Genomic DNA, 27,150 nt, shown 5'->3' on the forward strand with positions numbered 1-27,150 from the left:
TAATACTGATACTTTATTCGTACATAAATATATTTATTCATTAAATCGGCTCTAAAATAATAATGTATCTGATAACATTCTGCTTATACTCTATAAAATCAACATCATGTTACATCACACAGTCTATCGAGAATAGATTTTATGTAAGGCAATGGTGGAGAAATGTACAAAAACGAGTGTCGAGTTGTCTTAAAAAGTGTTAACAAAAGAAGCAACCAAACAAGTTTGATTTCGTTCGTCGCCACCTTGTCGTACGCTGTACAGTTAGCACCTTGGAAATACTAAAAAATAGAGTCGTCACAGTCATGGATATTTAAAAAATCGCGTTAAAAAAATAATTATCTTACATAAAAATTGTGCTATAACTCATTTGGCAAGTTAAAAAATAATCAGGAACATACGTTTGAAATAACTGAGAAGTAGAGTACATAATTCCATGAAGATGATTGGTAACTGCAAGTTTGTAATTCGCTTAAACCGTAAGTACATAAATATTTCAAAACAGTTCCTATCGAATACAAAAATAAATGGCACAAAAATGATTGCTCCACTTATACTTAAAAAATGGTAAAACAGAATTGTACGTAAACATAAATAGAGTTGAAGAATTGAATAACTTAATTGGTCCCTTATTTATACGCATCACAGCCTGTAAAATGCAAGTTTATCTCAACTGGCACTTTGTAAATTTCCTAGTTAAGGCCACGGTGCCTCATCCCACAGCTGTTATAGCGTTATTCTTAGGCCTGTTATCTGCGGTTCTGCAACAAAAGAAAATCCTTCAAATTCTCGTGAAAACTCCGCAAGACATGAAACACAGCACTTACCTTGCAAGAGGTGCGAAAGAGCAAGCAACTACTTTTTGTCAGTGAATTAGCTAGAAGCGACAGAAACCGCAACCGTTTACGCTACCTGTATATGGAAGATGTAGACGTAGACCTTGACCAAGATACGAGAAAGCCCTCACCTCTTCTGCTAGCTCGCCGATACGAAATTACAGCTCTCGTCACGTCATCAGGTGCCATCAACGTCTTCATCACCCGAAACACGTACCTGCGAACGAGAAAAATCATCGAACATAACCTCAATTCCGACTGCAAAATGCGTGAAAATCTAACCTCAAATTTCAAACTTTCGATTGAAATTGTATGTAAATGTGCTTACCTCGGCAGTATTGCGACGACGCAAGATAGCAGAGTGACTAACCAATACGTCGGTCGAGCTGTCGCCTTCTGGATTATCCAGTAGGTGCTGGGCAGTCCGAAACAGTTAACGCAGAGGGAATTGTACAAGAAGGAGTATAAATAGAATGCACCGATGGATGCGACGATAGAAACCACATGGATTATTGTCTGGAAGTAGAAGCTCGAGAGTACGATTCGTAGATTGGGAAATTTTCCGACTTACCCATGACCTGATCTCTATCGAGACGTGCAAGAGCATGACGAACATGCAGGCAGTGGTGGCCGTGGTCCCGAATTCGAAAATGTCGATGTCCGAATCGGCGTACGTACCCTGACAGATGAAGAAAATGCAAAGACTCTGGTAGATGGCGTCGGCGATGGTCAACCAGAAAGAGTAAGTCTTGTACACTTTGCTCAAGCGACCTTGTCGGTACAGGTACGGCTTGTCCCTCAGCAACTCCTCGGGGGCGTCTTGATCGTACACACCTGAACACCATTAAATTAATCATAGATCGTTTGGGACATTTGATTGTTTACCGATCGCAATGGGCGGCAACGACGTGAAGAGCAGGTTGTACAGCATCAGGTACATCTGGTCGATCATCACCGAACCGGAAAACCCGCAGTACAGCTGGAACCAAAACGCCAAAAACACGAACGCCGCGTTCTTGTAGAAGAAGTACAACACCATCCTCGACAGGCGATCGTAGCTCCAGTGGCCGTGCACCAGCAGCAACCTCTCCAAGAACTTGAACCTGGAGAGGGCGAAATCCGCCGCCATCACCGCCTGCATCCCCTCTTGCCCCGAAATCCCGATCCCCACGTCCGCCGTCTGGATCATGGAGACGTCGTTGGCGCCGTCGCCAATCGCCAAAGTGCGCATCTTCAACTCCTCCTTCACCACCTTCACTATGTACGCTTTCTGGAGCGGCGTGGCGCGACAACACAGCACCGAACTGCAGTGGGCCGTCAGCTTCAGGAACGGCTTGGTGAGGTTGGAGCGGCGGTCCAGGATGAACGTGAGCGTCTTCCCGTCGATGACTAGAGCCTTGCTGCGATTCTTCGGACCGGACCGGTTCAGCTGTCGCCGCGTGCTCGAAGTTGGCAACACTGTCTGTATGCTGGAGTTGGCGTTCTCGATCTCGGCCAGGTAGAACTGGATCGTGTCCTCGGCGGCTTCCTTCGAACGAGTCATGAGTTTCAAGAGCTCCATGTGAGGAGAGAACAGTTTCGACGAGTAGGCTATGTTGATGGCGGTCTCGGGCTTGTCACCTGTCAACACCCAGATCACGATACCCGCGGACATCAGCGCCGAGAGGGTCTCGGGGACGCCTTCTTGGAGTCTGTCCTCGATCCCCGTCGCCCCCAGAAGAGTCAAGTTGGACTCGAGGCGCGAGTAATTCTCTTGGACTTTCCTCTCGAGGTTGTCGAGCGACATGTTGATCTCTTGCTGTTTTTCACTCCACTCGCTGTACTCTTGCGGCGTCAACACCCGCTTGGCCATCAACAATATCCTGAGGCCGTCTTTGGAGTAGTTGTTCACGTGTTGTTGGGTCTTGTTGATGATGACCTTCTGTTCGGAGTCGTCTTCGACAGGAGCCAAGTGAGGGAAAATCGTGGAGTCTGCCCCTTTACAATACAGGATGATCTCAGCGGTGATCGGATGCTTCACCACCACAGACATGCGCTTCCTGTGGGAGTCGAACGGCAACACGTCCAGGATCTCGTAGGTCAACCTCCCCTCGTCGAAGAACTCCACGCACACCGAAAGCGGAGTTCTCTTCAGCAACTTGCAGTTGTAGTTGTAAGACGCATCTACGAGCGCCAGTTCGTCGGGACTTTCCGCCTCGAAAATCGGCTTCAGATCGTGGGGACTCGGCGTCGACGACCTCAACTTGGCCTTCTGCTCGTCGGTCAGGTTGGTACTGCTGCCTTGTTTTTTTCCCAGAAGCGGTATGTTCAGCAGTTTGGGTTTCTTGACTTCCACGTCCGAGGAACTGTCCGATGGCACGTTCGGAGATCTGTGAGCTTCTAGAAAATTGAGCGGCGGCGACGGCGTCACCGATCTGGACTCCTCCAGTCTCGTGTACTTGTCCGACGAGTCCGATTGGTCGAAGGCGTTCGGGACCGCCTCGATCAGACCCGAAGCGTTCATGAGATCGTAGTGCGGGTGTCGCGAACACACCACCGTGTTGCACACGGCTAAAAGCAACAAGAACTCTTGTATTTTGGCGGCGTGCGTCTGTCGCGAGGTGTAGATCTGCTCGGTGACGGCGCCGACCTGGTTGAGGTCGCTGATCAGGCGCGGATTAACCACGACGCTCAGCGACCCCAGCTTGCCGTTCTTCCCCTCCTCCTCCATTTTCGGGTGGTTGTAGTCCACCCCCGCGATCGCGCACCGCCTGAAGATCATCCGGTTCTCGGTGAGGGTGCCGGTCTTGTCCGAGAAGATGTACTGGATTTGTCCCAGCTCTTCGGTGATGTTGAGGGCGCGACACTCCGTCCGCTTGTCCATCACGGAATCGTACAGGTCCACGTTGTGGTGGATGTGGTACACCTGGATTATCTTGCACATCTCGAGGGTCACGTACAGCGACAGCGGTATCATGATCTGGAAACAGTCGGCTAGAGTCGCACCGGAGCGCCGATCGAACCCCCAACCTGCAAAATGATGATGTAGGTCCAGAAGGCGAGGAACGCCTCCATGCTCTCCGAGTCGTCGGTCCTGAACGGCGGCTCCAGTCGGTCGAACAGGTTCAACCAGAGCTTGCAACCCACGGCACCGATCAGGCACAGGACGATCAAGATCAGGACGCACCAGAGGACGTCCTGGTTCATCTGGCGCTCCAGAGCCGACCTCTTGTACCTAGGTCCCCCGTTGTTGAGCATCGCCTTGGTCTCGTGGCCTACAACACACGATCAAATTTCGAATTCGTCGTTTTCGGAGAGTTCTGACCCGCGTAGACGACGATCCCCTCCACGTAGTCGGTGTTCTTGAGAAGGCACTCCCTGAGCAATATGTTGTCGGTGCCGACTGGCACCCGCTCGCCGGAAGAATGAATGATGGCGCCGTGAAACCTGTAGATCTTCGTCGTGGGAGCCTCGACCTCCACCCGACTCCTGAACTTGCTCGGCTCGAACACATCTTGCTGCAAAACAAATCTGCATCTTTCGGGGGCGACCGACAAAACAACCAAACTGTGCATACTTTGGCGACGAATCCCCTCGCGACTTGGCGCTGCTTCAGGTTGGTCTCCCCGTCCAGGTGGCCCGTGTCGATGTAACACAACCCGCTGGGGTCGCTCGACCGCAACAGCAAGATATCGGCTGGCACCACTTCGTTGTTAGAGAGATGGATCAAATCGCCGACTCGCACCTCTTTCCACAGGACCTTCTTGTAGCGCGCCGCTTCGCTGCAAAAAAATCACAACAATTACGGTCGCATTCGGAGAAAACATTTGTGTACAGCGGTTATTGTTCCCGAGATAGCGAACGCTCTCTGCAAATACTCTCGCTGCTTCGGTTCTCCAAATATTGTCCCTCCTAACAACGCATCCGACAACATGAACGCACAATTTGCGTTGACTCACCTTATTATTTTTCAACTCATTAGTTGCACTGTGCAAGCGTGGGTTTCCGCACTGAATGATTGATTGTGCACACAAGGTTGTGATTGATTTTGTGTCAATCGTACGGAATTCACGACAGCCGGGTTGATGGTCAAACAAATTAAGCCAACATTCCGAAATTATTCATCGCACATGACCGTTTATGAGTTCCGATTTGATCGATTTCCGCCTTGTTTACACATATGTACGGTTAATCACAGATAACAATCAGAAAGGTTTTGTGGTGCGAAACAATATTTACGAGTGCCGAAATAGATAATTACTAATAGAGACAAGTGGCAATTGCAAAATTGTTGATGACATTTTCGATTAAAAATATGTATATTCCAAGAAAATGACACCTCAGCGTATTATCCATCTAGATTATTATCTGAATTATCTATTACCTTCGTTTTCATGGCTGCAAAAATCATCGATAATATTTCGAAAAATATTTATGTGGTGTGCTCTACACGCTGTAGCGAGCAAAAATCTGTTTGCGCATATCCTTATTGAGGTGTTTGATAATAGAAATTAATAAAGTTGGATCATCCCATCTGTTGGGTTTATTAAAAGATAAACGCGATTCAAATATCTGGAAAAAACAAGGGCAGTCATAAATCTAGAGTTTGATTCATCACGGCTGTTATGTGAAGATTATCAAATGTGATTATTTAATATATAGGTGTCCCAAAAAAAAAGACGAGTCCGTAACTCCCTTATTTATCGGAGGATTTTATTTATCTGTACACCAAATTAAATGATTGTGAGTAGGCTACAAAACGGCCTACTAAATTCACGTATAGCTCCAAGGGCTTCAAGGCTAAACTGTTAAAATATACAGTGCATTTTTTTTAACTGTTGCCATAGGGAATTGCATGGTAAAACTTATACCCCCTGTTAACTTTTGTTCTGATGAAAATATTCAAACCATTTTTGGAACAAAGTTGGAAGATTTTTTAAACTATCGGATAGTTTACAATTCAATATCCTAAACTGTCGAAAAAGTTGTGAAAAAATTTAAAGCGCGCCGGAATAATAGTACGTCGAGCGGTCGCCAGATAGCATCCCTGTCGGCTCAACCAGCACCTGACCAAATTCCATTACAATGCGACATTTACAAAATAGTCGAAGAAAAACATTTCGAACAATTCCTTTGACAATTCCACTCAGAAAATTTCAACCAATCAGCTTGTAGTATTTTGAATCATTGGACCAATTAGGAACGAATTACACCGATAATTTAGCATGGTCCTAAAATTATCGAAAAATTATCGCTGTAATCATCTCCACCTTCCAAAAATTATCGCTGTAATTTTCTCCTCCTTCCTCGAAGTTTGATAAACTCATTTTTGGTCCACAGCAAAATTTTTGTTGTTTTCAACTACGTTAACTAACGCTTTGGGAGTCATAAGAATACGTATAAATTAAAAAAATTGTGTAAAATTTGAAAATGAAATTTTCCTTCGTGGAATTGTCATGCCGAATACAACTCGATGGTACGAAATTGCGGGAAATTTTTCTCCTCATTTTACTCGTATTTGTTTCTTAGACAATTTCGTACCCTCTCGTTGTATTACTAATGATAATTTCTGTTAATTTGTTGAATTATTTGTGCGTTAACGTTTTTACGTTTTGTTTTCTTTATAAAGAAATTTAATCATAGCCACGAGAAAATCTCGCTATTTATTTTTTAAATGAAACTGACAAAAATCAAAAGTGGGATAGGCAGTTGCTGGTTGAGCCGACAAGGACGCTATTCTGGCGGCCGCTCGACGTACTATTATTCCGGCGTGGTACAAATATTTTTTTCACAACTTTTTCGACAGTTTAGGATATTGAATTGTAATCTATCCGATAGTTTAAAAAATCTTCAAACTTTGTTCCAAAAATGGTTTGAATATTTTCATCAGAACAAAAGTTAACAGGTGGTATAAGTTTTACCATGCAATTCCCTATGGCAACAGTTAAAAAAAATGCACTGTATATATTTTTGTAATAGGATTATACATATACTTTTTTTTAGTAATTCTGATTGAGATTTTAATTCTGAATACAACAATGTATCACAAGTATAACTTCACATAAAAAAAAATAACACTAACTTTTGAAACAAATGACGAACACCAAGCGAGAAGCTATCAAAATGCATTGCATTATGTACAATATAATAACCAAATTAAGTTAGCTGGAAAAACAAATGACAAATAATAACATATGGGATTGCGTAGATATGCGGCCAATGATGATTAGCGCAAAATGGAGTATGTATAGAGGAATAGGGTTTTTAATTTTTTTTTTTGTATTTTTGGTATGTAAGTGTATACTTGTGATACATTGTTGTTTTCAGAATAAAAATCTCTATTAGAATTACTAAAAAAAAATATCTGTTCCCATCTAAAAAAATTGTTTTTGACAGTTTAGCCTTGAAGCCCTTACGGCTATACGGGAATTTATTAGGCCTTTTTGTAGCCTATTCATAACCATTTAATTTGGTGTATAAATAATTAAAATCCTCCAATAAATAAGAGACTTATGGACTCGTCTTTTTTTTGGGGACACCTGTATATGTACATATTTTTGCTTATAGCGTACTGGACTTTTAGCCTTGCAGCCCTTGGGGCTACGTGATTTTATTAGGCCATTTTGTAACCTATTCACAACCATTTAAATACAATGAAAATTTGCAAGTGACGCACAACTAAGAGTTTCTCTCTCGCTCGGCTAAACTCGGGTCTCCCGAATTGTCTTGAATGAGCTTTCACCTTGGAGCGTGTGACGTGCGGCGTGACGCGTGACGGTTGAAAACTAATTCACTGGCCGAGAATAATAATAATAATGTATGAGTGCGCCTAGAGAAGTTTTCAAGATTGGAACAGCTTTGTCAATTTGTCATCGATCACAACCTGTTGCGAGGCTTCAAATATTAAAATACAAAAAAGAAGTGATTATTAAACCTTTTTCTGTTTCTAATTCGTGCCACGGCAAAAAGTTCATCCTGGAGTGACACTCGTTAAACGCCATTTTTCAAGGTCGTCACAATAAAAAAAAAGAAATGGCCGGTTATGAAAAAAATATTTGGCGTTTGGTCTTTGAAACACCTAATTTTAAAAGACCCCATTTGTGTCACACCAAAAAACAAATTTACGTTTTCAACACGTGACAGATGACAGTTGTTTTTTTTTCTAATTAAAAAATATAAATTGCGTTCTTTAAATTATGATTTATGACTATTGTGTCATTCTGTGATATGTGAGAAGACGGAATTGAGCAAGACGAGACACTGTGTTGGATTTTATTCCATCAACAAATAATTAATTTTTCACATTCGTTTCGTGACCAAAAAATAGAAGAAATAAGAAATGCAAGAACTGGAAATAGGTCAAGACGCATTGATTCTTCTTTTTTGTACTAGTATTTAAATTCAGACTGAAAAACTAGTATGTACATACTCCAGTTTTCCTTCTTGCTGACATTACATACAGGCTGTCTCAGTCAGCTAAGACAGCGGATGGTTGTGAAATTTAAAATGCATATATTTTAGACGGTGAAGAATAAAATTCCATTAATGCAATCACCCAAGTCTTAAAAACGTAATTTTTACATGCCTTTTTAAAATGTTGAATCAATTAAGATTTACATAAAAAATTGATCGTCAATAAAAAATGTTGTACGAAAAAACTCGTCCTTGAAAGACGTCTGCTTTGCAAGAAAAAAGCAAAAAACTGTGTTAAACGTGGCTGCAAATGCAAAAACGTAGACGCGTATGAAACAAATGCGCAATTTTGCAGAATTTTGGTCATCCCTTTTCGCAGAAGCGCAGGTGACATATTTGACGTTTATGTTGCTAACCTTACAAACACTTAAAAAGTTAAAGACAACATTTGGACGTAATTTATTATACTGGATGCTTTAATTCTTCCATAAAGGACTAAAACACGATCGGGATATTTTAGCAAGGTAATTTAGTACACGTAGGCTTTCTGTGTCTTCAAATAAATTGATGACTCTCTTAACCTTACATTTTGTAAAGTCTACATTTGGATAGTGTTCCAAGAGAAAACGAACTGTGTCATTGAAGTTCTTACGACACTCTCCATAGGCAATTTTTTTTTCCTTTTTCAACAATATTGAAATTTCTGCCTATTTTTAGAGTATTTCAATAAATTTTCACAATTTTACGTTTCTAATAAAGCGCGTCCAATTTTGACAGACTTTAAAGTGTGTACAAAATGTTGCTTGGCAATTAATCATCATTTGTTTCAAAAGGTAACTGCTCAAATACCTTCAAATTTTACATTAAATTTTTAACGACAAAATCTAATCTTTTCGTTGAATCAGACAAGTGATTTACTTAATTGTTTGTGTAGACCCCTATTTTTTAATGTTTAACAATCTAATAATAATCGCGCATAATTATCGATAAAAGAAACATGTTTTAAAATTACATTTTTTAACTTGAGGTAATTTTATTATTACTAATTGAACCTTCACGGTCTAAAATATCTGCATTTTAAATTTCATAAAAATCCGTTGGCAAATAACAGAGATGTTAGGCTCGAAAGTCTTAGCTGAGACACCCTGTATATGGGATTTAAATCTGTAAGTATTGTTGGCTAGTGGTCTATCAAAATTCAAGCCACAAATTGTTAAAAAAATATCGCGAAATTGAGATGAACTTTTGGTGATGATTTTCTTTCTACTTGTCAGGAAAAAGTTGTAAACATTTTTCAAGATTGGACCGCCCCCTCAAACCCCACAAAGTAAAATGTTTCCACGGGAAAAATCCTTCGACTGGCGCGTATTTCATCGGGTCTGGACCCTCCACCCTCGCAATCCCATTATCGCCACCTCCACCAGACCTTAATCTCCGCCGCCGCATTTAATTAAACTAAAACATTCATTTTTGTATCGATCGACTCCTCCGTCGTTCAATCAGGATATTAGGCCCCCGGTCTTGCCCCCTACTGTCCTTGATCTCGCGAAAAAAATTCAAGCGCACTTTTCGGTCCCACAACACGACCTTGACCGGGCCATACTCCCGATGTGTCCTATCGTAATTGATAAAATCTACAAAGGGGACAACCGGGGTCGCAATTAAAATGAAACTCGATCGTCGCCGAACGGACCGTCACGCCACAATAATTTATTATTAATCAGATCGGTGCTTATTTCCCGCAGATGTTGCGGTGGCGGCGTAGTGCGCACCCACTCGCCCTTCAACTTGGCACGCCACCGGGGGCAGTCCCGACTACTCGTTTTTGCCGAAACATTTTTCTCCGGAAGGTGTCACTTCCTTCAATTTGGCACGAGTATACAGGGTCATTCACGAGTGATAATGAGCCCCACGAAATTGAAAATGCAACCCACAATACATTTTCGAAAAAAAGCTGGAACATTTAATTTCAACAGCCGGCTTTTTTCGGAAATGTAGTGTGGGTTGCATTTCAATTCCGTCGGGCCCATAATCACTCGCGAATTACCCTGTATACCCCCTTCTGGTTTTTTCACCGGAGGGTATTGCTTCCTTCTACTTCGCCAGGAAAACCCCCACCATGTTTTCTTTTTTCCCGTAAGGTGTCGCTTCATTCATCTTGGCACATCACCAGGGGAATCCCATTACCCACTTTTGTTGTTTTTTTTTTCACCGGAAGGTGTCTTCCAGATTTATGTCTCCAAAAGAAAAATGACCGTTCCAGTTGCGACCTTGCGAAGTAGGTCGCCGTTAATCTCCATACGGGGTTGAACCACCTGATTTATATTTTTCCCCTCGGCACGCTCTTATGCAAATCCCGAGGGGGTGAACCGGGGTCACGTTGTAAACGGCCGATCTGACGTCACAACGTGACCGTTTTATCGTCACAATCTCGACACGTGGTGACGTAAAACGGATAGATTTTTTTTAATGGTATTATTAGACCGTCTCAGTATAATAGTGCGAGTATTTTTAAATAATAATTGCCCACCGCATTGTGTTGTGTCGCGTGTTCTTGCTCCTGCAGAGCATGTTCTCGCTTGTTCTGCACTGTTCGGATCTAACGAGGCGGAGATAATGTCGGTCGGAATTACCGTAAGCCCCGCAATAAAAATGCTTCAAACAAACAAAACATATGGGACCGCTAGTGAGGTGGTCGTGTTCGACTTGCACATTGCGGACCTGGTGTACTTGGCACGGTTAAAAGTGGCTCAGATATGCGTTAGAACACGCGCACTTAACGTACTAGCGAAAGCTGGATGATTTGTTTGGTGAGGATTCGGCGTTATTTTTAATTCGATCGTCCTTCCTTGTATGGGCGCACATGGGAGCACTGTGCCGTTTTGCAACATCTTGTTTAATCTTCGACGCAAGAAGGGAACAGTCGAAATCTCCACCTGCGGAGAAAGACCATTCCGATCATTAACTTTCAAATGGGATTACGTCATTTCAAATCGTCATAAAAACTGGCTTATCGTCGAATATAAACTTCCCAACTCATTGTTTTTTCGTTAAGTGCCACAATAAACATTAAAAAATTGACGTTTTTTTAAAAAAATCATTTGACGGTCGGTATCTTTCAAACGAATCCGGAAACACATAACCTTGGAAAACTTCATTTGTGTTTTATCTACAAAGAAATTTACATTCACAACACGTGACAGATGACAGTTGCTGGTTTTCTCTAATTAAAAAATATAAATTGCGTTCTTTAAATTGTAAATATTGTGTCACTGTGTGAAATGTGAGAAGGCCGAATCGAACAAGACGAGACATCAGGCTGGAGCTTGGTCCATTGACAAACAATTTATTTCTCATTCTCAGGCGGCCAAGAAATCCAAGAAACAAGAACACCAGGAACATTAAATTTGTGACCCTAAAAAAATCATTGTTCATGTTTCCTTCTTTGCTGCTGTTAATGACATTAGCTATATGGGATTTAAATCTGCAAGTTTTGCGGACTAGTTGTCTCTGAAAATTTCGCCTTGAAACAAAAACAAGAAAAACTACTTGAGACTGACGTTTTTTACAAAATCTTTTCCAACAAATTTACAAACGTGCAGCTCCTACAAAGAAAGCGTGCAATACACTTGTTATGATTTAATCAAAATCAGGACTAGCTTATCGATTTGTCATTGATTTATTTACGGGGACTTGTTAATAGAGATCTTAAAAATTACTCAAACGTTGTTATTTCTCGAAGTCGCCTAAATAATAATTAAAACATGGATGTTTTAGGGAAAACTATTTTGACGGTTGGTATCTTTGAAACCAATCTAGAATCCTAACCTTGAAAAACCCCATTCGTGTTATACCCGGTGACTCAATGATTGAGACAAATTTAGTGAGTTGGCACTCCCGAATAATTGGTATAGTCCAATTTTTACCCTTTTGAGGTGACGTCATTATCTAGTAACTTTACGTATGTTTGAGCTAGGATCAGAAACAAATTTGAATTGATCATAAATAACTATAAATGTGTCAAATTTGTTGACAATTGCTTCGAAAGGTTATGTTTGTAATCAATGTAATAAGTGAAAGAAATTAAAAATTGTCAAATTGACAGAAGCATAAAATAACCTCAAAATAACCATCAATAAATAAACGTGCCTTTTTTTTTGTTTTTTTCTGTTTCTGTCGTTTCAATAAAGAGCAAGCGAGGAAGGAAATCGTGACGTCACCTCAAAAGAGTAAAAATTGGACTACATATAAGTTTTGTTGGCTAGTTGTCTGTCAAAATTCTCTCTTAAAACAAGACCAAGAAAAAAATTACTGAGGCAAAATTGCAAATAGTTGTCAATAGTTGCTTTTCAAAAATTAATACATCGAGAGAGTCTCTTTAACAAATTGAAAAAAGTGTACGTCCTCGCGCAGACCCTTGAGGTACGCCTGATATTCCTTGACCAAAATCAGGACCAGCTTTCACAATTTGTCGATGAACTATTTATTGCGACCTGTTGAAAATTTCAATCATTTAAAATGCAAACAAGAAATAATTACACATTCGCACGTCAGGAACAAATATTTGTTGTTCACTTCAGAGTGGTCCCACCGATTTTTTCCAACAAAGGATCTTTACTCGTCCATCCTGCGGAAAATCCTTAAACGTCCATCTCTCAAACTCGCCACAATAAAAATTAAAAACGTCGTTCTTGAAAAAAATTATTTGACGGTTGGTTCTTTAAAACGGATTTCCAAACACCCCACCTTCAAAAATTCATCATTGTGTTAAAATGCATTCACGTTGTTTTGGCATAATGGAGGAGGCCATGGAAATTTTGCATTTAATTTGGTAGTAGAGCTGTCTGTTGAATGAAGTTATATTTTTCTAAATTTGAGGTTATAAATAGCGTCAATGTCTAGTGCATTGTTGTCAGTTTTACTAATTTGCAATAGAAGAATACTGAGACATCGCGGGAAATTCAGCAACATGTTATGTTTGTTTTGATAGGTCCGCGTGTCAGGTATTTTCGTGGCGGAAATCAAACAGTGTGTCCAACGTTAAAAAAATAAACCATGTCCTGCCATTATGCCAAAACAACGTGAACGGTGTTCACATCCACAAAGAAGTTTACGTTTCCGACACGTGACAGATGACAGTTGTTGCTTTTCTGATTAAAAAATATAAATTTACGCTCTTTAAACTATAAATATCATGTCATTGTCTGAAATGTGAGAAGGTCGAAGACGAGATCATTACATTCGATTTTATTTCATGGACAAATGATTTATTTTTCACATTAGTTTCGTGACAAAGAAATGGAAGAAACAAGGAAGAAGAAATACGAGAACTGGAAAATGGTCAAGATGCATTGATTCATCACTTTCAATTGAAATTCAAGATTTCCTTCTGTTGTTGGCCAGTTGTTTATCAAAATATGTACTGTTTTGAAACAATAAGAAAAAGCTAAATTGGGACTTGCCGAAACTGACGTGAAATTGCAAACGATCCATCGATACTCGTTCTTTTGAAAATTAAACACACCGAGTGAAACTGTTGCAAACGTTGAAAAAAGTGTAGGCCCCAGAGCCGACCCTTGTGGTACACCTGATATTATTTGACCAAAATCAGGACCAGCTTTCGCAATCTGTCACGGACTTATTTACTGCGTTTGAAAAATTTAACATACAGAAACTCCCAATTACACATTCGAGTCAGGAACGAAAACCATTTTGTCCCGTTCGGAGTGATTCCATTGATTTTTCCATAACAAGCGATCCTTATTCGTGCCACGGTCTCGGGTCCATCCTGCGGGAAATCCTTAAACGTTGCGATTTTTCAAAGTCGCCACCAAATCGAGCTTAACGACTCGAGGTACCGCGATCCGGTTCCGTCAACTTGTCCATATCGGTCGTTCCAAATTCACATATGGAAAGTAAAAGTTCGAATCGAAATAGGGGTCGGCCACCATTACCGGTCGATCATTAATTACCTCCAATCAACGGCCACGGTACGTGAAAATCAAGGACGCACCCGACAGTTCAAGGACATTATCAGTTTTCATTTCCTGCCGATCGGCGGATCGATTCCGCGCCGTGAATATTTGATCAGCGTGTCTGCACCAGGTGCAACCCGATCGAACTGCACCGCGCTTCCAGAAGGTTCTGGACGCCGTCCAAGGAATGCCGAACGTTCGGGTCGGCGATGATTGATTTGATTCGGGATCGTGTGTGCTGGGAGCGACCTATATAAAATGTGCACGAGGCGAACTTGAAAAATTAATCGGTGTGCATTCTCCCACGCCGCCGATACCCAACGGGCGGCGGCGGCACGCAAACCGTGTACAGTTAACGTTAGTGGGTCGCACATGACCCGGTTGTGTTACAATAATAATAAGTTCGTCGACTGGACAAAACCGAAAATATTTATGCAACACGTGCACATCTCGGCGTCGGGGGCGGCGCTCGTAAATTTTCGATCACCAGGCGGATCGGGTCGTCTGCCCCCGCGGGAACGTCATTTTTAATAATAATGGTTCATAAGCTTTATTAGACCGTTAGGTGGCACGGTTTCCATTATTCACGTTTCCATTATGGTCCTGCGAATTGGGAGGCGACCGCTTCGCTTTCTCCAGGGGTTAAGGTTTCGGACACGAACAATGTCACACAAATCGGCGAAAAAAAATTGACGGAGACATGAAAGAGACAAGCGAATGATGATCGATAACCCACATGAAAGCAAACATTCCTTTGGAAACCACAACGTTAAACATTTACACAATAATCCCAACACAAGCAACATTTCGGCTTCGGACATTAAAACACAATAATAAAAGCGCGTTTTAGGCAAAAACGATTCCGTGTCCTAACCCACTTCAATTTTAACGATGACAATTTTACCGACGTTCAAAATTGTACCAGATGAAAAAATTATATGTAATAAAGCTCTTGATTTTCTATTTTTTGCACCTGGAGTATTGCCTCATCAAAACAAAAAATTATTCGAATGATTTATTTCCGTTATGAAAACGCATTTTAGCGGCCACTTTGTTAAAAAAAATTGGGATACGAACACGAAAGTAAAAGTCATCGAGAAGAAAGACAGAACATTTTCTCAGTGCGAACACACCATCGACATAACCTGCTCCTTCTTTACGAGTTTGAAAATAATATGTAATTTATTATACGACTTTTATAAGACACCATTTTGTTGCAGGCGTGTAGAGCACGACGAGCGCAGCGAGGAGTGCTATAAAGCAAGCAAGTGCGACAAAATTCCTTATAAAACGAGTGTAATACATTTTTTCTGTTTTGCCCCTATTTTAAATTTTGAATTTAAAAAAAAGTTCAAAACATAATGCTAGGAAGATTATACAGGGTGTCTTAAAATTATCGTATTCCGAGTTCGCTTAGGGGGGACATCCTGTTGACCAAGTAAAAATGTTTAAAAAAAATTGCTGTCACTTTGAAAAAAATATCAAAGTTGCCAATATTTGTTCAAAAGTACTTGATTAATATTCTAACTATGTTGAACTTCCCTTTTGAACAAAAATTGGATAAATAAAACTTATTTTTTCGAGATAAAGCTGTTTTTTCAAGAAATGTCTATTCATTTATATTTTAATATTTTACATAATCATCCTCACCATATTTCAACATGAATGTCAACCATTTATATTTTTTATTTGAAGAAAACATGATGAAAAATTTGAACCTTCAGACCCATATATTTTTGTCAAGACCTACCCTATATTTTTTATTTTATTTTTTTGAGACTCCTGAGATTTTCTCTACAAGACCCCCGACTTGGAATACGTTAATTTTGCGACACCCTGTATTTGGCAAATATAAAGGGTTGCTAACACTGGTAACTAGGCGAATAATTGCAAGTTTTGAATTTAAAGTGTTAAATAACGTAGCACTGTCAGTCACTGCCAACATTAAAAATTTAAGTAAATGTTCCTGAAACCGGTACCGGAAAGAACTCCTTTTCGAAACCCGTTTGAGTGTTATACCGTGTTGAAGGTGCAAAATAGAAAAAATAATTTGTAGAATGTAGTAAATAATTTTAAAAAATCTAAAAAATTTAATTTGCATTCGTAATTTCAATCGCGATCTGATTGATTGCAGCAAACCAGTGAAATACAAATTTTTATGCAAAAAGCAACTTTTCATTAACTAAATGGATTTTTCGGGGTCAAATTTATTTTGGGACTATTACGTCTACATGTTAGATACATCACATCAGATTACAAAGTTCGTCACTGAATATTAAATCTCTCTTATCACTTAAAAACAAAATACTATACCTAGTTTATTATATAAATGTTTACCTGGATAAAAAGATAACATATCAATTTTTCTTAATTTATCAGTGTAAAATAATCGTTTGCTTTCTGTTCAATAGGAATAGGTGTCGCAATTCCACAAATAATTTTTTTTTGTTTGCTTTGTAAAGTTTCAACTGAGCTGTGTCAATACTAGGAAAGATCAGATTGAAAGTATCAGAAGAGCGATCATTTTCGTTACGAGTTGAAAATGTGGAAAAGATTAGAAAAACTGGCAGACGTAAAAATAACTTGAACAACTTGAAAATCAACAAGAAGTGAACTCTTTGCTTTTCACATGTTGCCCAGCTAAACATGGAACTGGATTTTGATGTGGGAACTTGGAATGGGACCACTCTGACAGGTTCAGGGTAAAGTAAAATTCTACAAAATGATTAGGTACAAGGTCTTAACCGCGTAATGTCTCTGGCACTCGTCTAAACTTGATTTAAAGTTGATTTCAAAAAGAAGAAACAAGGAGCGTTGAAAAAACCTTGTGGTCGAGTAACCTGATGTTTGCGATGCGATAACGTCTGGCGTAGTTTCGACAGCTGTCAAACCTAAGATGTCAAATAGAACTTATTTTGCGAACAGGCATGGTGTGATTAATTTATTCAGCAATCAGTTCTTTGTTACTGGTACGTGATGGTTTCTACTTGGTTTATATTTCTAATTAAACACGATGGTGTATCTGAAGGAAATGTTAAAAGCACACCAACTAAAAAACAACGGGTTTGTAAAAGAGGAAGAAAACCTGTTCCTGGACCACACATTTTTTTGAACGCTCGTTGGATGTTACTTATTTCGTTTCCTATCAGCAACAATAGAAGGAATGAAAAAAATTACTTGGACAACGATTGAATGATTGATATTAACCTTTTAGGTTTATCTAATTCATTTAACATTTATATCTTTTATTTGGACAAACTAAAAAATAAAGCTTTCTTATTTGAATTTTTATTATTTGTTGTTAACATATTTCCTAATCTAAGTGCTATGTCCTAATGTATGTGCATATTGTACGTATGAGTCAGTTCGTAAACTTTGCAAAATCAGTTCATCGCATTTGTATTTTATGAAGAATGGATATTTTGCTGGGATTTTTATATTTACGTTTGCTACATAACTGATATCGGGTGTTTTTTAAATTTCACCTCAAAGTTGACGTTGAAGAGTCGATTGGGAATGCACCACGCGTGTAAAAACGTAAGATTCAAACAGCTGATCCGTCATCCGTAATCCGTAGTGCGTTCACAATCGACTCTTCAACGCCAACTTTGAGGTGAAATTAAAAAAAAAACACCCGATACCTTAAAATAAAAGAAAACGTTTTGAATTGAGTGTTTTCATTTTTAAACTTACATCACAAGTAGGTAAAAAAACATTATGAAACAAACGACCAATAGTTCAGGAATAATGGACGAATTTTCTGCCAACTAGCTGAATTTTAGAATGTGATAGTCAATGTACAAAGTAACTCTAAAAAAACGTATATCAAGAGTCCTGTGGAATTGTGGGGCTCTATAATTTTATTGTGTCAAACTATGTCGAGCTGTCAAATCAGATGTGAACAGTCAAACGTCAAATTATTAAATCTTCGGTTCTGAGTTCGACGTCTTAGTTGTTTTGGTTGTTTTTCTAGATTCTAATTACTTTTCATTTTACAGCAATCTTTATTAAAACCTATGATTAATGGACTTACATAACCTCTGTTTTTCTATTTGGTTATGCAACAGAGCGGCAAAAATCAAATACGTATTATGTATATTCGAATTCCACAGGACTCTCGATATACGTTCTTTTAGAAACACTTTGTACTTATAAATGCAATATTAAAAGTACTCATCGTAAAAAAAATTACAGCGCATAGTAAGTGGCAAAAATGAGTTTTCAGCAAATATCTCCTTATCTATTTGTCTTCTTCGTAGACAATTTCCTAAACTACATCATATTTGATAATAACTGTTTCAATCACGGGACCAACAGATAAGGAGATATAAAACTTATTTTTGACACTCTTCAAGCGATGTAAATTTTTTTCAGTACAACGGATTGACATATACTTTTGATATACTATTTATAATTATTAGATAAAGTATAATTATACCAAAATTCGGCAAACAGACAGAAAATCTGTAACTTCAGTGCTTTCCTAAATACATATGTACAGGCTATCTCTAAATGATTGTCGGGTCAAGTCAGCTTTGGAAAAAAATATTATTGTGCCGCCTTTTTAAAACAGATGCCCAATTTTAATTTATTACTAACTGTCACTTCTGACAGTTTTCGCTCCTTATATTCGTTTTATCACAGTTAACAAAACCAAAAATCTGTATTTTTCAATACAAATAGCAAATACGTCCGGTTTTAGAGCTAAACAGACTGGCAAAATTTGTGAGGGTAGGATTTCGCCAATACCTATAAAGCGGCACATTCAAAATTTGACAAGTTTTCATACCAAGCTGGACCAGACAATCATTTATAGGTACCCAGTATAATCACTGAACCATACCAAATTATGGAAACTTACTTAGCTTCCAAATTAACGAACGTAAAGATCCAAAATAAAAATATTATGAATAAATGTAAAACTTATTTATCACCGTTTGATGATAAATAAAGTTCATTTTAATCCAGCCATATCAAAAATATTATTCGCCAAAAGATTTACCGAGTCATAGATTAAGCAACTGGCGTTTAAATTTGCGACCGCAAGAATTACTTTACGATAAGACAATAGGTTCTTTTTTGCACCACCATCAATAAAATTACCCACAGTTGTTTTTTAATCAATATCGTGCGTCTAAAGTGGGACTTTTTTCACGAGTGAAACAACGTAATTTACTTCACAGTTTGGAGAACTTCATTTCTTGCTATAAAAGCAAAGAAAACAAAATGAATTTCTGGTGAAATATCTGGCAGTGCCACTTTCACTCGTATTATGAAAATAATTGTAAATGTGTACACTTCAACATAGTGACAGTTTTTTGCTTTTAGCAGGTCATCTACGTTAAAACAGCGGCTGGCTGCGTTCGTGTGTGTAAACTTCCCCCGTGTAAAAAAAAGTAGCACATACTTCACACGTGTGCTATTCTGCATTTTGCCTCAGTAGTTTACTGAACGATCAGCGTTGACATTTATCTTTCTCTACTCTAATGTTAGTAGAACAGTTTTAACACGATTATTAACGCGAAACTGTGAGACTGGTTTTTTTTTTTAGATCCAACCCAAAATTCACCGCTCAGCAGAGACATCTCTCCTGCCATTTTGCATTTCTTAATCAACTCTTTCGATGACAAATAAACACCCAACATAAACTTCATTGTCGTGGTTGCCACCGTTCCGATTTATGCTCTTCGGATCGCTCAACACACCCGCCACTTTCAAGGTGAAGAAAGAGGTGCAGTTCGGTCGTCATTGAGCACCATTCGCGGCGCTTATGTAACAAACCTCCAATCTTCACCTCATCTCCGAACCATCGCAAAAAACAATGCGTGTGGACGTCGTCCAGAGGCGATCTCGCGACCTCGGCCGACGACAGAATTGTGTGTTTGTTTTCGCCCATTTGGTTCATTTACGTCGACCTTCGCCTATTTGAGCGAAAAAACAGAGATTTGGATGCGTTACGGGATCCGGTTCGATCGACGGACCAATCACGAGATCTCACGTAACAATAACAGCAATGAGCAGCGTCGATTAGGACTTTTTTCGTTGTCTTCCGGCATTCTCTCCGTAGGACGCGCCAGACTTGAATGATCTAACAGTGCGACTGGGGGGAACCTGTCTCAAGGCTTCCACCTGTCACAGCGAAAATTCCCGTCGTTGGCCGACAATGGTAATAATTATTCGCATAAATCACCGAAAACCGAGCAATGGCGGTTTCGTGTACTGTAGACAAAACAACTGTTAAAATGCACCGGCTGGAGCAGAGAAAGTCGTTCAGTTTTCGTGTACCCCACGATGCATAAATATTTAAAGAAATTATCGTTTAGCCAGCAGTGTTTATCACCTCGACCTTTTGTTCAATAACATTCGAAATAAATTTTCCCAACGTCGAGCAAAACAATTTTAATTGGGATTTTTTCCAATCGCGACTCTTCTGAAAACGCGCCGATTCTAGGAAGGTTCGATGAACGGTACCAAAATCCGTCGAACTTGTACAATTTTCCGAACTGGTTCCTTGCAAAGCACAAATCCCTCACCCAGTCCCCTCATCGTGAGTCATGGAATTATCGTCTCAAGTCAAGCTTATCAAAAATTCTTGATCGCCTCGACCTTTACTGAATAACACTGATTGCAAGAATCGAACAATTCTAGCGAACCTTTTCGTTCCTCCACACATCACATTTTCTCCCAATCGAAGTGTTTTATTTACAGTCACCTACACCACAGCCTTGACTCAACCTGTCCTAGTGTCAGTTCGATTTTGACACGATTTCGAGCAACCCACACGGACTGTTATCAGTGGGCGAGCGCACATCCTCAAGCGCGAGATCTCAACATCTCTTCGGTGGACTGCGATTTTCAGTGTCCCACTGACACCGAGGCGTTTTCCAATCGAATCACCGCCGGAATCGAAGTGGGTTGAATAATAGCGCGTTCCGAGCGGTCTTTCCTATCGCAAAACGGCAGCGATAAGCGACTTTATCTCGATCAGCTGGCAGAGAAAGTCGTACTTCGTCACACGACACTCTAGCCGCGTTCCTAGTCAAATGTTGAACTTGTTTCGGCCAAAGTTCACCACAATCGGCGAGCCAACAGTCGAGACGACTAATCAATCAATCAAAGAACAAGAAAAAAATACGCACCACCACTGGACTCCGGTTCAACGAACTGCCGGCAGACTGCGCTGGCGAGGATATCATAAACTAATTAATCGCTGGCACGTTTCGAAACTGGACCGCTCCATTGTTTGATACGTCAGCTGAGCGCAGTTTCTGTGAAATTGACAACAAACATCCAGGTTCGAAAAAGCTGCGTGGCCTCGTCGCCAGACCGCAGAGTTACGAACCATCGCAAGCGCCAACGTATGACGACGGAGCTCTTCCGGGTAGGAAGTTTCGCAATTTTTATCGTTATTAATACCGCCGCCTATTCGGGGCAGTTATTCTTGGATGCGTGACGTCGCGCGGGTAAATCACCTGAAGAGATGCACGACGCATGGACAAAATACAAACAAGACACCTGACAAGTTGGGGAAATGGGCGGTGGTGGCGCCACTTGTGCCGCAACTCACCTCTGATAGATCCTGCACGTGGAGTTGTTGATCCTCTTGTCGCTGGCGTGCCGCCTCCTGTCCTCGAACAAATCCTTCACAGCCGTCACTCCGAGCACGAACATCACCGGTATCATGGCGATCTCCTTTCCGAACGCGTTAATCGCGGGAAACCAGTTGAGCAACACGATCAAAATAAAATACAAATTCGCTACTCTATGAAACTGTTCTAATAAGTTCCTCGGCACAAACGACAACAACGTGTACTTCGTAGTCCTAATCTTATTGTTGGGCCTCTTCCCGTTGGGGTGCTCCTTGCGCGGCGTCTTCGGGGGCACCAGGTGGTTCGGCACCACGACCCTGTACCTGCAAGCTCTCGCTCTTCATTCTTTGCCGTTCGACTTGTCGGGACTCACCTCTCCTCCGGCTCGGACTTCGGGGAGCGCCTCAGGAGGACGCACAGCAGCCGCCTCCACAGCGGCGGCGGCGCCGTCCTCCTCAGCGTGTATATGCTCTCGGAGCGCGACGCCTGCCTGCTGTGTCCCTTCGCCGACACCTTCGACGCGCTGCCGCTCACGTTGTCGGCGTCCTTGTGTCCCGGGGGCAGGATGAAGTCGGTCTTGGAGCCGACGCGGCTGTGACCTGGGCGCACGGCGTCGGCGGCGATCTGACCCTGCGAGAAGGCGCGCTGGTGCCCGCGCGCCCCCTTCAGCGCCGACGGCCGCCCCACGACGCCCGCCGAGCTGCTGCCCCCCAGCGACGTGCTGCCCCCATGGCTGACGCTGCGCAGGTGGCCGCGGCTCTCCGGCGAACGGACTTCAGGAAATGTGTAGGTCGAGCATTGGGGCGGCTGCGGCCCGGGGGCCGCCGGGGGGTTGCTCACAGCGCTCTCTGGGTTGCAGAAATTTGACATCGTTTACACTCTGGAACGAACAAATAAGCTCAGGGTAGATTTATCGGTTGTAAAGTTTTCGACGAGAGGAAATTCGTCGTAAATTGGGAAAGCGGACGGGTTGCGAAAATAAACAGCGAATACCTGGCCCGGTTTCGTGGCACTTAAATTGCCCAAAGTGGAAGCGGCGGCTGTGCCGCCACGGAAGAGACTGCGAAATATATGAGGAGCGGCGTGACGACAATTGCGTTTCGACGAAAACTTTAAAATCTTCAACTGATAAAGATAATAATCATTGATAAAATTTGTTTTCGAGGACAATTTATTAATTATGACGAATGTCTCTAATCTACTACATCCACACTCCAATTTGAAAGAAGTGTGCGCGCTTTATTTTATGTCCATAAAATTGGATTTTGTACAATAATTACGGTGTACTATAATGACCGTCATAATACAATGATTTCAACGGAAAATTGGAAGTAGGAGCGTGTAGATTTGAATACATACGAGTATATCGCTGCTAATGATAAACAAATATGTTCCACGATAATGGAAAATGAAAATGACTGTGAATACACGAACTAGACAATGATACATGACTTGCATGTCCAAAATCATTTTTCTAAATAATTTTTTATGTGAAAAATTTCTGTCGAACTTGCCGGGAAGGCTTTTATTGTTATAGATACAAAATATGGTACGATTGGCATCAAAATCAATAGGTTGAAAGTCCTTGCTGTGGCGAACATTTTGCAGGAAGAAAAATTCAAAGCGATGCATTTTTGGAGGAGTTATCGTGAATTAAGCGGAAGTTATGGTCAAGGAAATGAAATCGCAAAAAATCGGTTATATTTTCAAAACTATTTATCTGATTGGTACCAAAATTAAGGGGTTTAATTAAACGTTTTGCACAAGAAAAATTCCACTCGGCTCATTTTTGCAAAAATTACCGTGAACGAAGCTGTGGTAGCAAAAAAAAACGAAAGAAAATGCGGAAAAATGGGGTAAATTTCCAAAACCATTTTCCCGATTGTCATCAAAATTATCGTGAACGAAGTAAAAGCTGGGTTAAATGAAAGAAAATTGGATGTATGCATGTTCATAACTATACAGGGTGCGTCCTAAAAAATGCCGCAAGCCATATCTCCGTTATTTATGGATCGATTTAAATAAAACAAAAACTGGAATAAATCACTTTAAAAACACTATAAGCACAATATAGATTAATGGGTTTTTCATGGGTCATTCAAGGTCAGATAGTAAACTTTGTTTTTTCAAATAGCTTGTTTTTTTTTTCCATTTTGAAAGAGATTATTTTTCTGGATCCAACGATATGCCGCATTCTAGCATGCGCTTAGTAGTAACCGAGAAAATAAATAAATAAAATACCATTAATCACTCATTATTGTAATTTTTTCTTGAAAAAAAAATCTGGTTACTATGGAAAACAATCCTAAACGCAGTATTTATTACACATTCTGTCACATTATTTTTTGTTCTGCTCTTCAGAAAGTATTGCTATTGCGTTAAGGATTGTTTTCCATAGTAACCTGATTTTTTTTTTGGAGAAAAAATTTCCAATAATGCTATTTTATTAATTTATTTTCACGGTTACTGTTAAATGCATTCTAACATGTGGCATATCATTAGATTCAGAAAAATAATCTCTTTCAAAATGGGTATAAAAAAATATACCAAGCTACTTGAAAAAACAAAGATGACTATCGTCTGACCTTGAATGACATTTTGAAAAAAAAAGAGTATGTTGTGCTTATAGCGCCTTAAAGTGATTTATTTTAGTTTTTGGATATGGCTTGCGGCGTTTTTTAGGACGCACCCTGTATATTATGCCCATTGTCATCAAAATCAACAGACGGTCAGTCCTTATTGAGACAAATATTTTGCAAAAAGGACAATCCAAATCGAGACATACAAAAGTTGTGACAGACACAAGCGAAGCCGCCATGTGGAAAACTCTCGGGAAAACCTTTTTCTTATTTTGCAGACAGTATTATTAGAAGACGTTATCGGGGAGCCGATTTTTCAACCCCGTCATCACAGTTCCATTTCCTTGGGGAAAATGTAAGTAAAAAAAAATCTGCTGAAGAGCCAAAGAGCAAATCTGAAAAACATAAAATACACCAGGATGATGTCGCGGGACGGTGGAATTCCTTCCGGTGCCGATGAGGAAGTTTACAAGCGTCACGTCTTGTTAAATACAAAATATTGTTTCGCTGATCAACTTGTGAGTCACACTCTTGTACTTGTACTGTTACATTACTCTAGGATTGTGCAACTCCAAATAAAAACGTCATTCTGAAATAGCTGCTTCTTCCATTCCCAACATACAGAAAAAAATTAATAATACAATATAAGTTTAACAATCGAAAACTTTGCGGTGCATTATTTTCCTCACATCTACAAAATAGTAGGTATGTATTTTATTATAAGAGTTTTCAAGACGCTTGACTATCACAGTGCGTCTTATAAAACGAGTGGAATTATACTATTTTTTCTACTTTGGTACTTTCGTCGCATGAATTTGATAAAAACTCAAAAATCTGATTATGAAATAATCTAGGGAGTTTTGTGTGGCATGAGTTATGGTGGCACTCCTGTGACATTTATGTCAAATTTCAAATGTTTTAATTGTTAACAGGAGCTCGCTAGAGATGACGGACGCCGGCCAGCCTATTACAGCAATACCAACGTAATACGTATTAAAAAAAAGTTTTACAAAAAGTTCTTGTGTGACACTACTTATGATACCAAAGTAGAGCAAAGAAATTATTTTTACTTTTCCGATTGCGAAATGCCGACTTCTTGGATCGGTTCGAGTCGCCTCCCATGACTGTGACCAATGGGCAAACCTCGGCGAAAAACTATTGGAAAGTTTCGATTGCGCTAATGGATAACTTCTGTAGTTTGTTTATTTGTGGCAAAATTTGCGTAAGTGTTTTCATAATGCCGTCACTTTGAGAAATGCCCGGAATCCGCTGCCAACGATCATTCGAAAAATAATTACTTTGCTCGTCCTCGCAACGATAAAATTTTTGTGTTTCCACGAAACAGTCACCGTTAAACGAACAATCGGACGTAGATAACGGACCGCGTAAGAATTTAAGACGCGCGCAAACAGCGTTCATTAAAGGTTCAAAGTAGTATCAGTTGTACCTGTTAAGGCAATAAAATTGATCTGTATAGAATGTCAAAGTGTCATCTTCTAGATTGCCCTGTTTTTCTGACCCCACTGACATAATTCTTCGTCTAGGCGACTCGTAATTGTAATAACTCACAAGCCCACGCCGTAACCCATTGCCAAACGCTCAACAGTGACATAACTGAAATTTATGTAAATGCAAGTTGCGACAGTGAATCTTTTTATTTGTTAATTGTGGCTTGGTCCCGACCTACATCATTTTTCGCTTGACTGGGGCATCAACCGGAGACAGACAGGGTTGTGTTCCAGACCTGTGTTGTTCCAACAACCCATCGTATCACAGTTCTGGACTCCCCTGCAAGAAGTACATTTCCGGAAGGAGTGATAAGATTTGGTGTGGCGCCGTGACTCTTGCCTGCTGGTCCCCTAATTAAGTGTATCACGACTGTTCGACTAGAACCACGAATTTCGACATATCCACGTGAAAAAAGGTTTGCACCGGAATGAAATGGTTAACTTTCTAGCGTGCTAGGGTGGGTTGGGTATTGTGACTCAGTTCAGTACTGAAATATTGCGTTAATTGGTAAACATTGCCAGATTTGGAATGACAGTAATCTTGATCTAACCGGATATTATGTTCTATTACAGTTCGTCCAGTTTTTTCTCCTGAAAATAATAATGTCAGTAGGTGTGACACCTTCAAGGTTCGCAATGGTAGAGCTGATTTAGAAGTTCAGTTCAGTTCAGTATCGGGGGGCTAACAATAGCGCCATAAATCAGCTCCGATTGTCAAGAAATTGCTTTGATTTTTATTAATAATAAATTCAATTTTGATTGGTGAAAAGTAACGAAATGGTCAGATTAAGTGCCACCGATTAGGACAATTAGTGGAGCTGGTATCGGTGAAGGAATGCGTGTGCGAGGAGCATGAAGGAAGAAGATTTTTCTATAGTTTTGAACTTCCCTCCGCACGGAGTATGGTCAAAAGGGCACTAATGAGATAAACAGAAACTTGTGGAGTCTGCCTGGAAGTTTACCTTATCTTTCATAACTTGACTGAAATCCAAATCTTGCCGGGCTCTTTTCAGGTTTACGTCGAAATTAATCACTACAAAACTAGGAGCCACGCGTGTGATAAATAATAAAGTCTGTAAGGAGCACACACCAACTTCCAAACTCGCACACGTCGAACTATTTTCTCGGAACCAACCAATGGCTTGAAAACCCCACGCTTCCCCCACACTTGCCCGTTACGTCATCGTGAAATGTCAAAATCCAGGGGTGCCAATCCCGTCAAATAAAAAACTAGTCGATCAGTTTTGACGCCCTAAAAAGTTTATCTGCAA

The 27,150-nt window shown here is 40.4% G+C and overlaps 1 protein-coding gene across 7 annotated transcripts; it reads right to left on the reverse strand.

Moving 5' to 3' along the window:
• LOC138133323 (phospholipid-transporting ATPase VD) lies at positions 1–26,998 on the reverse strand. 7 transcript variants are annotated; one of them, XR_011160324.1, is made up of 12 exons: positions 26,842–26,998; positions 22,166–22,672; positions 21,771–22,115; positions 4,393–4,597; positions 4,141–4,333; positions 3,846–4,090; positions 1,722–3,795; positions 1,408–1,670; positions 1,165–1,352; positions 968–1,053; positions 828–912; positions 1–761 (listed from the first exon to the last, which is right to left on the reverse strand). XR_011160324.1 is itself a non-coding variant. In XM_069051195.1 (11 exons), exons 2-11 carry the CDS (start codon positions 22,660–22,662, stop codon positions 713–715), a joined length of 4,218 nt encoding a protein of 1,405 aa, XP_068907296.1. In that variant the 5' UTR covers positions 22,663–22,672; positions 26,842–26,998; the 3' UTR covers positions 1–712. The 7 variants fall into 7 exon arrangements, 4 of the variants coding, with proteins under 4 accessions (XP_068907296.1, XP_068907299.1, XP_068907298.1 ...); XR_011160325.1 differs by having other exon boundaries at positions 1–779; XR_011160323.1 differs by having other exon boundaries at positions 828–1,053.
• Between the last annotated feature and the right edge of the window lie 152 nt (positions 26,999–27,150).

This window comes from Tenebrio molitor, chromosome 6 (genome assembly GCF_963966145.1).
Source record: "Tenebrio molitor chromosome 6, icTenMoli1.1, whole genome shotgun sequence".
NCBI classification, from domain to species: Eukaryota; Metazoa; Arthropoda; class Insecta; order Coleoptera; family Tenebrionidae; genus Tenebrio; species Tenebrio molitor.